The sequence below is a fragment of the Chinchilla lanigera genome, unplaced genomic scaffold (assembly GCF_000276665.1).
Source record: "Chinchilla lanigera isolate Chin_1 unplaced genomic scaffold, ChiLan1.0 scaffold00018, whole genome shotgun sequence".
NCBI classification, from domain to species: domain Eukaryota; kingdom Metazoa; phylum Chordata; class Mammalia; order Rodentia; family Chinchillidae; genus Chinchilla; species Chinchilla lanigera.
Genome location: NW_004955419.1, coordinates 2011901 through 2029492, shown reverse-complemented (window position 1 = coordinate 2029492; position 17592 = coordinate 2011901). Strand labels below are relative to the sequence as shown.

General features: G+C 48.8%; 1 protein-coding gene across 1 annotated transcript in view; it reads left to right on the top strand.

Annotated features, from left to right (window-relative positions):
- Mvb12b (multivesicular body subunit 12B) overlaps positions 1 to 17592 on the top strand; it is a 167315-nt gene that overhangs the window by 87033 nt on the left and 62690 nt on the right. The window contains exon 7 of the mRNA XM_013513279.1: positions 9234 to 9328. Within this exon, the coding sequence (XP_013368733.1) occupies positions 9234 to 9328 (95 nt within the window). The remainder of the gene's footprint in view (positions 1 to 9233; positions 9329 to 17592) is intronic.

Below are 17592 nucleotides of genomic sequence, written 5' to 3'. Positions count from 1 at the left end.
TGGGGCTGGGGATTTAGGTGAGTGGCACAGCACCTGCCTGGCAAGCGCAAGGTCGTGAGTTCGATTCCTGGTGAAGGAGGAGAGGAGAGGAGAGGAGAGGAGAGGAGAGGAGAGGAAAGGAAAGAGGAAAGGAAAAATATATGAGAAATCCACAACACAGCCTCTGTTGTCAGCACCTTGACATGGCCCGGCCAGGGACTTCCCTGTCCCCGAGAGCTGGGACATCCTCCCGGCCTGCTCCCACCAAACCCCTGTACCCACACAGCAGAGTATCCTGTGGGGTTGTCTGTACAGAGTCATTGTGAAGTTTCTTGTCTTGGTGTTTCTTTTACCTACGCCGTGTCTCTCAGATTTGGCCGTGGTCATGGAGGAGCAGCTGGCCTGGTCCTCTGCTCGTCCTGGTTTAGTACTATGTGAGTATCCCGTGTTTCTGAGGCTCATCTTACCGCTCACTACGGCTGTCCCCAGTTCATCTTGATGACAAACGCCACCCCAGGGACACAGTTCCTCTCTCTCCTGCAGCTGAGATCATACTCTGCACACAGCCCTGCGCCCGAATTCTTCCCCGATCACACTGTCGAAGGCACCTCGCCGGTGCTCCCTGGACCAGCGGTTTCATGTCCACTGAGTCAGGGGTTTTGGAACGTTACCTCAGGTTTTGTGTAGAGCACCATGTTTAAGAGCGTGAATTTTACCATTTGCCCTTCAGCGTTGAAATCCCAGCTCCGGCAGACTCTGTCCAAGCCCAGGCTGTGGTGCCGGCAGCAGATGAGCCCCTCGGGAATGTATGTGGGGTGGGCAACCCCAGTGCCAAGCCATGAAGTGGGCTGGGAATGACCTGATGTTAGGGAAGATGATGCTAGTACTGTTTTTCCATCTTAAATAAGGTATTCCCGCATTTTAGGTAATTTCCTCGTGTTTCTAAGGAGAAAGAATGAATGATTATCTTTTTGTTCCACGTCCATTGAGCTATCTGGAGCAGTTTAGTTTAGTTTAGTTTAGTTTTGTTTTCAGTGGGGGGGGTCTTGCTGGCCCTGCCCAAGTTCCTAGGTTCAAGTGATCATCCTGCCTCAGCTTCCCAAGCTGGGACCATAGGCATGTGTTGCAGCATCTGTGGAACACACTTTAGTGCATTTCTTTCAAAGAAAGGGATGTAAATAACCTTTTGTTACTGTCTTCATGCATAAAAGACAACTTGAAGGAGTAAACTATCTCTGAATCGCCACCCTTTTCACCCTCAGACCTCTAGAGCACTTTGCTTTCTGTCATTCAGTGTGACGGAAGAAAAGTCTCAAGTCACCATCAAGGTGTGCTGCACTTAGTCAGCTGAGGATCTTTCACTGCCTCTCCTGAAGTGCTGTGAATCCCTCACTCACCTCTTTCTCCTTTTTTAAATCAGGAGTTTTCCCAGCTTTCCTGGAGCATAATTGATATACAGAAAACTGCACATAGCTAAAGTACATAATTTGATGAGTTTTGCCATATGTACACACTTGTGAAACCATCACCAAAAATCAGGATCATGAATGCAACACCCCCAAAAGTCCTTTATGCCTTTTCTTTTTTTGGAGGAACTGGGGACTGAGCCCAGGTCCTTTGTACTGAGCTACATCCCCAGCCCTTTTTTTAATTTTGAGACAGGGTCTCTCACACAGTTGTCCAGGCTAGGTTCAAAGTTGCACTCCTCCTTCCTCAACTGTCCGGAGTTCTAGGATTATAAGCATGCACCACCCCGCCTGACTCTTTGTGCCTCTTATAAAACAGTGCATCCCTTGCACAGCCACAGATCAGCTTTCTAGCTTCAGAGATTAGCCCATACTTTCTAGAACTTTCTGTTAATGGAATCATGCCGTATATATTCTTTTCTTCCTTCATTTTACTCAGAACAGTGGCCTGAAGATTTATGTGTCTTGCATCTATCCTGTTCCTTTTGCATCTAGTCTGTTCCTTTTTGATTGTTGAGTAATATCCATTAGATGATGTATACTACATTGTTTGCCCAGTCTCCTGTTGCTGGACAGCTTATTTTCAGTTTTGGGCTATTACCAATAAAGTTGACATGTGTTTATAAATTTTAGTGTAGACATATGCTATCACTTATTTCTCTTGGGTAAAAAAAAATCTAGAAGAGTTATGGCTAGGTTTTATGATAGGGCATGTTTAGCTTTTTAAGAAACAAAAACTGCTTTCTGAAGTGGTTATATCATTTTGCATTCCTACCAACAGTGCCTAAGAGTTCCGGTTGCTCCACATCCTTGCCAACAATTGGTGTGATCCATATTTAGCTCTCTCCATTCTAGAAGATGAACGTGTGGTAGTACCTCACTGGGATTTTAATTTGCATTTCCCTTATGACTAATGATGTTGAAGTCTTCTCACATACAGATTTACTGTTTGTATTTCCTTTAGGCAAGTGTCTGTTCAGATTTTTTGGCCATCTTTAGGTTGGAGGGTATTCTTAAGTTTTCAGAGTTCTGTACCTATCCTGGATGTAAGTCAGATATATGATTTATAAATATTTTCTCCAGGTCTGTAGCTTGCTTTCTCATTTTCATAACAGCATCTTTTGAAGAGCAAGACATTTGAATGTTGAGGAAGTCTATTTGCTGACTTTTTTGTATAGTTTGTGCTTTCTAGTGTCTTGCTTAAGGAAAAGGCAAGTGATGTCTCTATTGTTAGGAAAACTGCTGTGATTTTATGGGCCCTCTAGAAGTCTGGGGAGCCCCTAGAGGTCTCTGAAGCATGCAATCAGAGTTGCTGTCCCAGAAGGATGTTTTGATACAATGCACAGTCCTGGGAAGATAGAATGAATGGTTGCTGTGATTTCATGTCACAAAGTTTGTTTTGTGAGAGACAGAGACAAAGACAGAGGCAGAGGCAGAGGCAGAGGCAGAGGCAGAGGCAGAGGCAGAGGCAGAGGCAGAGGCAGACAGTGCTAGAGAAAGCAAGCACGCAGGGGATGGGAGATAAAAATGACATCTGTGCCTGACTATAAGCCAGCCTCAGCCTTCACAGCCACCGTCCCCTCGACGCTGTCCTTTGACAGTTTGAGAAGACAGCAGGCCCCGTTACTACCCAGCAGAGCCATCTTCATTATATGTGGCCACCGGGTTCACAAGATTAATGGGAACATTTTAAAAATTCACACAGACCTGGAATCAGCACTAGAAAATACAGATTTAAATTAACAAGGAAAAAGCAGAATCCCATCAAAGGAAATAAATCGTGCTGGCAACTATTGTCACGTAATAAAATGTATTCTATAACTGAAGGGCTTTTATATGGAGCTGTCTGCAGCTTCGTGGCCATGTTAATTGAATAAGGTGCCTCAGACTGACGGGGGGGGGGGAATGAAATTTCCCTCAGCATCTATTTAGCTGTAGCCGTTGTCATCGGCAGAGTGTGTGATGCTGGCCTGTCTGCCACAGAACAGCCAGACCCTCCTATGACAGACGTAGTGGCCACCAGAAGCAACAGTGTGTCCCGGCTGGGCCGTTCTGTGAGCAGGACTTTGGGAAGAAAGCTTGGTAAAAGCCCCTCGGGGAACTGGGGACTGTTCCAGTTTCAGTTCTTCCGTTATCAGACTTTGGAATAAGAAGCCATCAGTTGAGTCCAGCAGCAGACATGGTTGGCTTCTGAGGGCCACCAGTACCTCTTGGCACTTGGCAGGTCTTCCTCTGTAGGTGACATCCTACGCAGAGATGGTGTCCTGGGCCTTTGGGTGGACTTCTTGGTCTGCTGTGATCTGGTCATTTTGGGCCCCCCAGAACTACTCCACTGAAGCTGGTGTCCGATGGCCACCGTCATTTTCTGGGATGTCTGGTTCTATTCAGTCTGTCCTGCCCCTGCTCACTCTCACGAGGCACCTGGCTCAGGTGCTGTGGGGGAGCCGAATGCCAGACACCCACCTGGTGGCTCTGATTCCTCCTTCCCGCTCCCCCAGCCCAGTGCCAGGACGGGGTGCAGCGCTTACCTCATTGGATGATTCAGCCAGAGTGCTTGGGTGACTGATCGCAAGTCCAGTATAAAAATCAGGATTTTATATCTTTCTCACTAAATGCTGTGGGCAAGTGCCCAGGGTATTAAGTAATCGTCTAAAATATTTTAAAGGACTACAAAATATTTCAGTACACAGTTGTACCATAATTTTTTAACCAGTCCCCTATTGTTTAATCTCTCATTTGATTCTGGTTTTTTGGCTTTATAAGCAATGCCACAAGGAACGTACGTACTATTTATGTAAAAATGTCCATGAATCAGAAATAGTTGCATTTTCCAAACCATTAACCAGCCAGTCCTGGGAATGAGAAGGAGACAAGTGGGAAGGCTTCCTGGAAGATACCCAAAGTTATCTCTAATTACAGTCAGAGGCGGATTCATTCATTCATTCAGCAAGCACCAGGTAATGTTACAGGGTTATCCCCAACACTGTGAGTGCCAGCTACGTCATGCACTGTCCTTCGCCCTGGAGATAGAGAGAGGGGCAGAGGCATGTCCCAGTGACGCAGAAACAAACCAGACAGCCACGTAGAGAGGGAAGGGCTGTGCAGGGGGCAAGGTGGGAGTCACGAGAGAGTGGCCGGAGGTGGGGTATCTCCTCCAAAGGGGCATCAGGGAAGGTGTCTCTAAGGGACCCAGAAAGAGGAGCGAAGTTCTGAAGGCCAGCAGAGGGTGTTTCAGGCAGAGGGAACAGGAAGTGCAAAGACCCCAAGGCAGGAGTGAGGGGACAAAAATCCTCAGCTGAGGTGGGCAGATATGAGAGCAGCAGATGCCTTCAGCGAGGAGGAAGAGATTGAACTGGCAGGACCTCCCTTTGATCTTGTTCGAATGCAAAAAGAAGTCCCCAGTGGGTTTTGTAACCATCCTACCCTTGGGCCCTCATGAGCTGGACTCTGGAATAAGGCGAAGGCTGGCGAGTTGGGAAGAATCAAAATAGGAATTGAAGTTAGAATACGAGTCCGTGGTCACCACATGCCTGGTTCTAGCCAGGTGTGTGCCAGGAGGTGACAGCCCTGCCAAAGGCCACCCAGTCCTAGGTGCTGTGCTGGGACTCAAAGCTACATCCAGTGGCTGGCCCCTGCAATTGCTCCGCCTCCCTTGGGAGCCATCTCTGTGTAGGGCCAGGAAGTGGCACAGGGGTTGAGTCCCCCCACACACTTGGAGCGTCATCAGCTCCAAGTGGGTCTTCAAGGTGGACCCTGCAGCCCTGGTGGAGGGGGACCTCATTCTCCATACCTGAGAGGCAAGGTGACACATCAGGGTGACTTTAGAACCATAATAATAATAATAATAGTCTCCAGAGGACACATGGACCAAACTTTCCTTGAATTCCCAGCCCTCTTACCAACTTTGCCTCTGAGAGCCTCAATTTCTTGCTATGTTAAGCAAGAGTTATTGCTCCTATCTAGAAAGACTGTCAAGAGGGTTAAGGCAGGTGATGTATGTGTAAGAGCCAGCCCAGGCCCTGGCAGATAGGCCCACCTGATACAGGAAATGCATTGCATGGTGCCCTGAACCCAGCCAATCACAGAGCCCCTCTTCCCTCCTCTGCTGTCCCTTCCAGGCCGACCCAACGCTGGAGCCTCCCTGTGTCACTGCTCCTGCAGCAGGTGGCCTTTCTGTCCTGTTTCAGAGGAGAATGGGACTCTTCATCCTCAGTAACAGTCGGCCCCAGTGGGCCTTTTCACCCTGATGTCCTCACATCCGTGCTTCCTCTGTCCAGGGAGAGGACAAAAGGAAAAAAGCTAACTGCAGAGTGAGGAAGAACCATTCTCCCCTGTCTTGGTTCTTTTTCCCTCATTGCTGAGACAAAATACCCAGTGCTCAGAATTAAGGAAGGAAAGGTTTATGTAGCTCACAGTTTGTGGAGGTTTCAGTCCATACTTGGCTGGCTCCAAGGCAGAGGGCAACAGTTCATGGCGACTGTAAACAGCAAAAGCAACAAGAGCAAAACGGGAAAGGAGCAAGCCTCTTTTCCCTCCTTCTAGTGTCTATGGCTGTCAGTCCACACCCACACATTCTCGGTGCCCTCCTCTTGCACAGGCTCGGGGTGAATACAAAGTAAGGACCCTGGCTCCCTGCTGAGTCACATAGTTAACCTTCTAAACTTCTCAAGTTGACACAGTGAACAACATCCTAGAGCAGGAAGGGCATGTCCTTTTCACCCCAGAATATAGAACTGCTGGGTCACCTAGCCAAGCTCCTAGACTCCTTAAGTTGACACAATGAATCAACCGTAATATCCCCTAAAACTATCTTGGCCCCCCATCACCCCCCAGCTGCTCTGAAGCCTGTCCTGTACCCACCCTTGCCTCAGCCACTGGAGCTTGGGCTTCTGGTAACTTGATTTCCGTTCAGCAGATTCCTGATGGGCAGCTGCTCTGTGAAAGACATAGTCAGGCCAGAGACCATCATCTCTTATTTACATGGCCTGCGTCAACTATACGGTGTCCATTGTATACAGACAGCTTTCTTTTTTTCCTCCTCTTGTAAATCGGTGGTTGCCGCCACTGGCTGCCATTGACCTCTTTGTACACCACACCTGTTTCCCTCCATAGTGGAAAAGGGTGGGACTTTGAAAAATACAAAGATTCTTGAGTCCACTTGGGCAGATACAGCGCAGAGACTTTGCAGCAGCTCATGCTACAAACAAACCCTGCGGTTTGAGTGGCTGAAAATGTTCACCCACTCATTTGGTCCGCAAATGTGCAGTAATTCAGGAGAGCCAAGAAAGTTGAAACTAGGAAGAATTCCTTGTTGGCTGGGGCAGCTAAAGAGCCAGGCTGTCTGATTTCTGTAGTTCTCAGACATCCCTGTTTAAGTCCCTGGTGCTATAGAATTTTCCCCAAATCTCCAAGAGATGTCCGCAGAGCCCAGGGTGCGCGCCAGTCCTCCCTGCATGCCATGGACTCCCCTGCTGTCCTCGGTTTCCTGCCTCAGCCTTCCTGAGAGCTCTGCCCGCCCTGCCCGCCCAGCAGTGACGGCATGCTGCTTCCACGTGACCTCACACTCAGTGTGATTTCGTGGACGTCCTCATGTCCTGTCAAGTCCCCGCAGACCTGTGTCCATGTGTGTTTGACTCTGGCTGGGCTGGCCCTGTTTCTGCCTTAGCATCTGGCAGCCCTGAAGCACAGCTCTTCCCAGCGCTGGAAGTTCCTCACTGGTATGGTGGAGAGCATGGCGGTTGCTGCCACAGGCCAGCGTCAGGACGTGAGCTTCTGTCACTCACAAGGGCCCTGTGTGAGGTTAACAACCTGCCGCTGGCATCTTGAAATTCCGCCCAGTGTTCTCGTCTTGCATCAGGCCTTGTGCACTGAGCAGCCGCTCTGACCCCAGCCCACAGGGCCATCATGAGGAGCCTTGCAGACTGCACGCCGTCCCGGACCCTCAGGCCTGCCACCTGGCCACACTCTCTGCAGGGTCACCTGTCATCATTCCAGTTCTGCTCAGCCAGAACCACAGGCCCTCATCATTCGTTCCTCTGTTTGCTCAGCTCCATGGGTGGAGTGCTGCAGTCAGAGGCGTCAGACAGCAGCTCGAAACCCCTGCGGTGGTCCTGACCCTCTCAGGCTCCCACCTAGCCGTCCTTAGAGCTGCCTTAGAGCCTGTGACATGTAGCTGTCCGGCTGCTCCCTAGCAGGCCAGCCAGGTCCAGCCACGTGTCCGTGTTGTCAGTGATCCCTGAGTACCAGTGCCTTGTTTCTGCCACGATGAGTAGGACAGCGTTGTGGATCTAAACTGTCCCCCAAAGCCTCATGTCTTCCAAGGTGGGGCTTTTGAACATGACTGGGCCGTGGGGCCCTAAATCTGCACCGCAGCATTGGTGCAACTCCCTGGCGGGTTTCTGCCACCCTTCTTCATGTGAGGTGTCAGAAAGCCCTTGCCCCCCCGGCCCGGAATGAGCTGTCCCCGCTTTCCATGCTCACCCGCACCCAGGTTTCCCTTTGCTCCTAGCACCTGTCACATTGCACAGCAGTTTGTCCCGCAGCCCCGGGGCTCCTGAGGAGCCACTGCAGTCTTTGTAGACAGCATCAGTGACACCCAGACAGTGCCCCTTCCTCCATGCCCCCAAGTGCCTGGGGGTGACGGAGCTCTGTGTGCAGGTGTCTGCTGGTCCTTGCAGCCCGGGCACATGATCAGCACTCTAGAGCCTCTGCTCAGCGCAGCCCTCAGGCCCATGGCACAGTTGCCCCCACCAATGAGGCCCTCCATGCTCATCTTGCCCCCGTGAGGCTCCTGCCTATGGGGCTCAATCCTGGCCCTGTCTACACAACCCTGCCTGAGCTCTTTCCTCCCTACAGTCCTTAGACACAACAGGTGTCCCACAAGGTCACACATTTGTCATGTGAAAAAGGCACCATGTCACTGACAGCTTTTCTTGTGTCATACAGCTCCCTTCCCTCTCTTCCCTTCTGGAAATGACCAGGGGTGGCCATAGCATTGCTACTGAGCTACTCCCAGCTACTCCCACCAGTAACCCCTCCAAGAGGTTTAGGTTTTGTGTATTTTTCCTATTATTATCATTATTATTTTCCCCATATACTAAAGGCAGCTGGTGGCCACACCTAGTAGATTCTTTAGTGTGGACTAAATACTCATCCTGTGTGCTCATGACATATTTTTCATGGCCAAATTCTAAGCCATAAAAGACAGTACTTAGACCCATTGAAGGTGCTTTCCTGAGCACCTACTGCGTGCTCTGCTCAAAGGGGGACACACAGACACAGCAGGTCAGAGCTCTGTACTGTGCCATCCTGATTTACAGAAGTCATTAGTGACTTGGGCTCACCTGCTAGTAATACCCAACACCTCCATTTCCCAAGTGGTTCCTGTGCTGTGACCTTTGTCATCCTGCAGAAGACATGGGAGCCATTAGATGGGTAATGGAACAAGTCAAGGCTCGAGCTTGGAGCCTGGGATTTGGTCCTGTCAATGCACATTGCCGAGGGGGTGAGGCTGAGTCCACACTTGGAGATGTTAGGAGGCTTGGGCAACCCATTCCTCTTCTTGGATTCCTCTCCATTATGGAAGAAGGTGGCTGCTGATGTCCGGAGGCTTCTGGATTCCTAGGAGGACCTGAGGCTGGTGGGGAAGTGAAGGTGGAGGTTGACCAGGAGCTCCGCTCTGCGCTCTGTGCTGCAGTTTGGCCCTTGATGGTGTCAGGTGTCTTCTGAGCCTTGGGAGATGCTTCTTGTTTCTTGTAACCACCTTTCTCTGCTCTGTCTCTTCCCCAGGCACATCTCCCTGACACTCCCCGCCACCTTCCGAGGCAGGAACAGCACCCGGACGGACTACGAGTACCAGCACTCCAATCTGTATGCCATATCAGGTATGCGGGGCCGCTGCTGTGGTCCAGCTGTGGCTCTGTGTTGGTGCCACCTCCTCCATGCCGTCTGCTAGTGACACCTGTCTGTCTCACCTCCCTTTCTCCCTGAGGAGACCCGGTCCCATCTCTACAGGAACCAGGCTTTCCCTCTCCTTCGTGTCCCTGCAGGATGTGGAGAAAGGCCAAATACTTGGCATGTTTTGAAACTAATGATGAAAAATAAGGTGTAGATTTCTCAGGCTTGAAGGGAGGTTTCCAGAGAATACTCACCACATCGCTTACCTGCCAGACCAGGGGCAGGTCTCCCTCGGGAACCCAGAGCAGCACCAAGCTCAGCCAGGCAACTCGCCCTCCTGGATCGGAGCTTGTCCTCACCTCTCCTTTCTCATAGCCAGGCTGTGGCCAGAGGGCATGCTGTGGTCTCCCCCTCGCATACCTGGAGTATGAGTCCGTGATTTCTGAACTTGGCCTTGAAATTGATAGTGTTACCTTGGCAGGAACTTCATCAGCCCTCGTTTCCCTTTCACCTTCGCCCAGGGAGGGGAAAACTTAGCAGCCTTATTACGGAATTGAGATTCATTAGGTGCTTGGCAGCACAGGTGACTTGCTAAGAGCTGGGGAAACCCATAAACTCGCCTCTGATTATCCTGGGCCGCCAGGCAGGGGCATTTGTGTGTATACGGGGGAAGTGGCAAATCGGTGCCACTTACCAGCACACACCCTTAATGGTGAGTGACATTCTGAACACAGGAACATGGCATTCATTCATGTACCATAATGAATCGGTTATTTAAAAGGTAATCTTTTTTCTAAAAATTGCAACTTCAGGTTACTAAATAGATGAAATAGAACAATGGCATAATTCTTGTCAGTATTAGTTTCTCTCGTTATGATCACTCCCTAATAGGTTTGGAAGTATAAGCAAAAGCCAGTTGTTCCGTTTCTGGGCGACATTCCTGCTGGGAAGGGGAGGAACAAGGATGTTCTTAAGCCCCCATCCCTGGCTCAGCTCCAGGAGCCGAGGGGAAAGGAAGCATGTTTGTCTAAGAAAAGCATCTCCAGGGAGAATTTCTTTTGTGCCGTGGCTATTTCAGCAGAGTCGACAGAGAGCATAACAAGTGTGGAAAGATGACCTATTTTGTAGAAAAGCTGAATATTTCCCCAGATGCTTAGTGGCAGTGTGGCAAGTAACAGGCCCGTGAAATCCAGCCGGGCAGCCCTGGTCAGAATACACACAAGGACAGCTCCATCAAACAGACGACTTTTCTTCTGCAGCTTGCAAATCTCTTTCCAGCACAGTGTCAGGCTACACCCACCGTCCCTGTAGTCTCTGATGGCTTTCCCAGCTGTGGCGTTTCTGCAGTGAAGGGACCACAGCGAAAAAAATCTTTAGTCTGGCAGGAATGTGGCTGTCTGCCTGTGGACCTCTGCTTCCTCACTCCGAAGCTTTGATGAGGTGTTGTCTGGGTTCATTTCAGATGCTAGTTTAGCAATACCACGGTAACAGCCTCAAGACACAGGGGAAGCTGTTCAGAAACTTCCTGTTACATTTATGGAAGTGGCAGCCGGTGGGGTTTTGTCTTCCAGAAGCAGCAAGGCTCCAGCCCACAGCACAGGCAGCTCAGGCCTCCTCAGCAGCTGCTGACACTAAGTTGCTCTTCCAGGGTCCGAGACTGTTTAGTTGTGATACCTCCAGCAAGAACCCCACAGGACCCACTGGCTCCGTAAGGCGTGCAAGCTCAGCACTGGGCAGCAAGGGCACGACTGGGAAGCCTGCCCACCCCTGCACCCCCACTGCTGGCAGCCTGCCCGCACGTCCTTCTGGCTAGGCAGGAGCAGAGACCACACTCTCACCCCACGTAAACAGTACTTGGCACCAAGTGGCACAGCTCAGTGAGGTGCTGTGAAGTTAGGGTTTCCAACGGTTGATTTCAAAAATAGTGAAGGCAGAGTGTGCCCAAGGACCCGGCCCTGCTCAGGGTCCACACTTCATAGCTGGAGTTCTACTGATAATGAAATGAATCATCAAAGTGTTTCTTCTGAACCAACACTGGCACTTTTTTGATACATATTCTTGCACTAAGCCCCTGGTACAAATGCTAAAGACCCCCTGGTTCCTTCCTGCTCCCTTAGTTCGTGGATCCTTCCTAAAATAAATATGTTTTAAAACAATGTCATTAGAGATGTGAAAAACTGCCTGTATTCAGTGTATGTGTATGGTCATGTGCTTTTAACTGTTTGCTCAGTGGCATGCCAGTTAGTGGACCTCTTTTCCTGGGCATTGCACGATGACAGTTCACCCCCACCACACCTACAAAGGGAGAGCCACCGCTCAGAGGTGCCAGATGCGCCAGCGGGAACAGTATGCAGCTCTAACCCCTGGCATACAGAGGTGGGAATGAAAGGGCTAGGGAAGGCAGGAGAGCATTTAGCCTAGCATCTCCCTTGCACAGGAATTCCCCGTAGCATCCTTGGGGTAGGTGGTCACCCTGATTTGCCACTTGAATGCTCCCAGTGTCTGGGGCGACCACCTCCAACCAGCCAAAGCCATTTCCTTGAGATCTTCCCTTGGCAAGCTGGGCTCTGCCTTCCTCTATATTCGTATCTACCCACCATTTGGGGTACTCTGCATTCCACTGGGTAAATTTCCCAGCTGTCCTACATGGTCCAGTAGATACTTCTTTCTTGCCCATGGAGTCAGAGTAAGAAATTTTCACTGGCTCGATGCTAAAATCCTGACTGAGGATTAAAATCTTGTACCCTAGTCAGAATGGCCACAAGGCAAACCTTTGATTCTTACATGTCCTCTTCTAGGGGGTCTCTTCTAGCAAGTACTTACAGGTGTGCAAAAAGACTTGTCAAAGGATGAATGCTGTTGCTTTTTCAAAACAATACTTCAAAACCAGAGGGTAGGTGTGGATATATCTTAAATGCTCAAAAGAAAGTAAATGGTTAAATTATGAAATATCCATCCAGTGGCCTTGACTTCTCAGCTGTCCCAAAAAGCAATGATTCAGATAGAAAGACACATATGAATATTGGTAGGTGGGGAAAAAATAGTGACAAACAAGAAAAGTCTGAAAAGGCCCATACCAAGGTGTTTGCAGTGGCTCACCCTGGACTTTCCAATCCTGTTTTCTTCTTTGGCTTCCTTGCCATTTCTCATTTTTCTATAATAGCATGTGTTGCTTTTGTAATAAGAAAAATACAGACCTGGTGTTAATGTGGCATGTTCTTGGTAAACCCCGCTGCCCCTAATGATCACCCATGCCTGGCTCATAATACACTGTGGAATTTTACTGGAAATCACTTCCAGACCACAGATCGATCATTTTCTTATTGTCCCTTTTCTGAAAATATAATTTATTTCCTGCCGTTCGGTCCCTTGAATCCCTGTTCACTCAGGGTTGCTCCATGATCCTCGACTGCAGCTTCCTCTTACATTCTGCTGGCCCTGCAAACCCAGCCGTCCCGACGCTGTCTTGCTCTTCAAGTCCTGTGTAACTGTGCTATTCTTCTCCTGAGAGTTTGAATGGCCTCCCCTAGAGGAGCCCACTACCAGGACCCCCACCCATAGCCTGTGCTATTACCTACTAGTGGAGGGGGTTGTTAATATTTTTAAATCATTGAAAAAAAAAGGTATTTAATGCCATATGAGAATGCCAAGAGTCCCAATAAAGTTTTATTGGATCCCTTTCACACCTATTCCCCTGAACACTGTCTGTAGCTGCCTTACACTGCAAGAGCAGAGTCCTGTTGGTGGCACACTGCTGCCCACGAAGCCAAAATGCTCACTGCCTGACCTGCCCTGGGCCTCCACCATCCACCGCAACCAGGGTACTGCTCTTCCTTGGTCCACACTTACATTTCAAGAGGCATCTTTTCTCGCCACTTTTACTTCGGGTGAGTGGCAGCTCTTGCCTGCCAGTCTGGTGCTTTCCCTGCTGTCTTTCCTAGCTGAGCCGAACGAATCTCTGAGATCTGGGGGGGCTGTCCTCAGCCAGTGCCGATTTCTGCAGATTGTACCCAAACTGTCCCTGAGTGACCTCCTCAGGACTCTTCCTGCTGGTAGTTTTCTTTTTTAAGAATATCCTACTGTTCCTGAAATGCCTTCCACTTTAGTCTTTGACAGGGTTTTTTTTTTTTTTTTCCTGTCTTAGAATTCTTGCTTAGATGTCTGACTACTCAGTAGCTTCTATTTCACCTGTCCCAGACAAGTCAAGGTAGCCCCCCAAATAAATATCTGTATCTATATAGATATAGTGAAATAGAAACAAAAAAGTGAGTGAAAAATAGGATAGAAAAATAGGGTGTAGATGTACGCAGCGGTCTCTGGATTGGTTCTGCATCCGAAGACCGTCTCTGGATGGAGAAGCTGAAAACAAGCTAATTACTTGGGAAGAAGCTAACTGGAAGAGAATCCCGCCTGGGGAAGAGGGCACTGGATTGATGGGGCCCCCGTGGATGAATTCCTTGGAAAACCGAACGGAAGGAGTGAAAAGTCTCTGCTGTCAAAACATACGCTCTATTTTCAGATGGATTTATTTCTTTGGTTCTGTCCTTATCCACATTATATTCCATACAAATAATAATTCCACAGATGCATATTAAAGCTCATTAATATATCAGACAACACTGTACAAGTATGTAGGTGAGAGAACTATAAATATTTATAACCTGGAAAAAAAAAATAAGAGGGCTCCATAAAATGCTGTGGAAAACATAATGTTCTAGTGCTGATGATAGTGAGTTTGATGAGAACAGTCTGTGCCAGCACTTGGAAGGCTAAGGTCGAGGCCAGCTACATAGTGAGTTCAAGGCCAGGCTGAACTACATAGTGAGGCCCTATCTCAAAAAAATAAATAAATAAATAAACAAACAAAAACAACAAAAGAAAAGAACAATCTGTTTGCCCATTGGTTTAGTTTCTACTCCTGGTTAAAATGACCCTAAAATGATGGAAGGTTGAATCACCCACAGTAGGCCCCCGGGGACCTCAGGAACATCAGGAAGGATGGATCCCTTAACACTGGTACCTGAGGGTTCCAGGAGCACAGCTCAGCAGGGAGGAGGGCAGGCTTACTCTTTCTAGGCTGGCTATGTTTCTTTCAGCCCTACAGCAGGTTTTGCTTAATGAACAGATGTGGGAAGCCATCGTTGCTGTTCTTTCGTCCTTACTGTTTTGTTTGTTTTTGAGACAGGGTCTCACTACATAATTCAGGCTGTCCTTGAACTCACCATGTAGCCCAGGCTGGTCTCAAACTTGTGGTGCTCCTCCTGCCTCAGCCTCCCAAGTGCTAGGATCACAGGTGTGCACCACCATGCCCAGCATTGCTATTGTTATAAACAGATCTCTATCTCCAAGTACAGAGGATATTTTTACCAAAGAAAACTTCCTCTCTTCTGAACAAAATATTGACATAGAATAAAGCACATACATGTTAAAGTGGGCACGTAAGGAAACCAGGACTCTGGAACACCAGGAGTTCATGAGGCACCTGGTGCAGGAGTGCTCTGAAGACTCTGGTGCCATGAGCCGTGGGGCCCCAGAGCTTTCACCCAGTGCCTGGGTGGGATGCTGACCTCTCCACTTGCCCGTCAGCATCAGGGTGACCAGCAAAGAAGTGCACAGCTGTACCAGGATGAACGCTACAGCCGTAACCAAGATCTGTCTTGGCCCACTGGGCTGTGTGCAGTGTGATCAAAACATAAAATAAAAATTTAATTTTTGAAAATTATTTTAGTAAAGGACATTGTCATTAATCCCCAGTTTGCTTCCCCTCTCCTGGAACACACTTATTCTGTTATTCTTGCAGCTTTCTGAAGCAATTCTGGAAGTCCTCTTTTCTATCTTTATAAGGGGTGATCAAAAATATGGTGAGTGCTGCTGGCCAGTGCCATCCAGTGGAAAGGCAGGCTCATAAAAACCTGACAGTGTGTCCTCAGCTACCTTACTCACTGGATCTGGCACCAGGAAACTTGTGGCTCTTCCCCAAAGTCAAAATGACCATGAAAGGTTAGCATTTTGAATTGTTTCAGGACTTCTAGGCAACCATGACAGCGCAACTAAGGGCACAAAAGAGGACTCACAGAACTGCTTCAGAAAGTGGGATGAGTGTGTTTGAAGTGAGGGGAACTATTTTGAGGATGTTAATGACAGTATGTCTTTCACTGTCATAAATTTTTAAAATCTAACATTCGCTGTATGCTTTGATTACACCTGGTATTGACCACCCTGATTTTGGCTCCTAGCCACCCCCAGGTCTTTGTTTGGTTGGTCAGTTTTGGTTTTTTCAGTTTTCTCTTTGATTGCTGGAAAAGCCAGCTTATTGGCCTCCATAGCTGTCCCTTTTATAGACCCCCGACACCAGGAGGGATACAAGGATGGTCAGGTCAAGCCCATCTCTTCAGTATGGGCAGGAAGAGACCTTATCTGAAAGAACCAAGGACGAGCCATGTTAACTCTGACGTTGGACTAGGAAGGCATGAAGCAATTAAAAATAATTAATGATTTCTGAGTATCAGCCTCCTCCATGCAGTTTTAATCTAGTCCTCATTTAAATTGGAAGATGGACATTTAATTATCAGTATTATGAAATTCATGATTTATATGTTTCATCCAATCGGATAAAAGTTCTGCCACCAGCTCTTCATCTTATGATGAAAAAAATCTGTGTATCTTACAGTGTGATCATTTAAAAACTCGCCAAGCGCATACCAAACAATCCCAAACACATTTTCCCTTCGTTTGCAGTGCCTGCCTCACTTCTATCCTTAGGCTGGGGAAAGCGGGCAAAAATAAACTTAATACCTTAGTGATCGTGAAGCATTGCAGGGTTGGAAAACGAGGGCTGAGAGACTCACACAGCAGGGCGTGTGCGAAGCAGGCTCTTCCCCGTGTCACTCGCTCGGCATGATTGCTGACAGGCTCGCACTGCAGAATCTGCGCTGTGTGCGTGTGCACGCGTGCCCAGCTCGCCACTGCCTGGGGATTTGGGTGTCAGCCCGTGCACGGGTCAAATATGTGAGTGATGCACACTGCTGGGGGACAGCCCTGTCTCCTGGAACGGCTGTTCTCATGGTCTGATGGGGCAGTGTGTTTCTGCCCTCTGCTTTCCTTTACCCTCTGCCGGGGCATTTCAGAAGCACCTCAGACAGTGTGGAGAGGTAGTGGGTGAGTGTCTGGGAGGTGGGGAGGGTCCCAGCAAGCAACCTCAGATTGGCACCGCCGCAGACAGTAGCATATGGGGAAAATTCCTGAATGCAGTGAAAAATGTTTCTAATGATGGTGCTCAAATCAAGGAGGAAATAAGTCATTGTAAAGGCATATAAATTTTTATCATCACCTGTAACAGCCATTGCTTCCCTTGTCTATCCATCTCCTCTGGCCCTGACTGACAACAAAATCAAGTATAAAGAAAAATATAATAAGCAAAAGAAGAAATGAATGGGAGCAGACGGGGAGTTGATCGCACAGCATATTTGTATATCCTGATGTAAAAGGTGCGGCTGACAGGTGGCCAGGTTTGCTCTGTACACAACCATGTGTGTGCTGTCAGGCGCACGCACGCTGCCTTGTTTCGATTGATGAATTGCCTGCTTTCTTGATTAAACCTTCCGTCACTTAAGAAACAAAAAGCCTGTGTTTAGATGGCAGAGTGGGACATGTCAAAAAAATCTGTCTCCTTTACCTTTGTGCAGATGTTGGGCACAGACTGTAACATGTATTATTAAAATGAATGTGGCATTTACTGTGCATTATTCCTTTCCTGGGAGAAAGGACTGTAAATTATATGCTAATAATAAGCTTTAACCCTTTCGAAATGCAAAAGATTTAAGAGTGCAAATATTCATGTAGGCCCAGCTAATTGGATGTGCTTTTATACATCCACTCCGGTGGCTGTGTCACCGAAGTTAATGAACAGCGCGCGCGGGCAGACGTACCGGGCACCCGGGAGCTCTCGCCTCCTGGAAGCTCACTGCTGTGAGTGCCTACGCCAGGATTTCACAGAGACAGGTGGGAAGACTCTGGGCCACCTGACTCTGGATCAAGCCCACAGCCAGAGCCAGTCCCACAGCGAGTGCACTGGAGCCACGTTAGGGTGGCCTCTCTCCCGCGTTCCCACTCTGGGGCGGGGCCTGCCAGCGATCAGGCTCTATCCCTGCACTGCTGGGCTTTCCTCCTGGACCGGGCTTCTCTAGCCACAGTCCAGTTGCCTAGGTGGCAGACACCTCTTTCCAAAGCACAGCTTGGGCCTGTCTGCTCC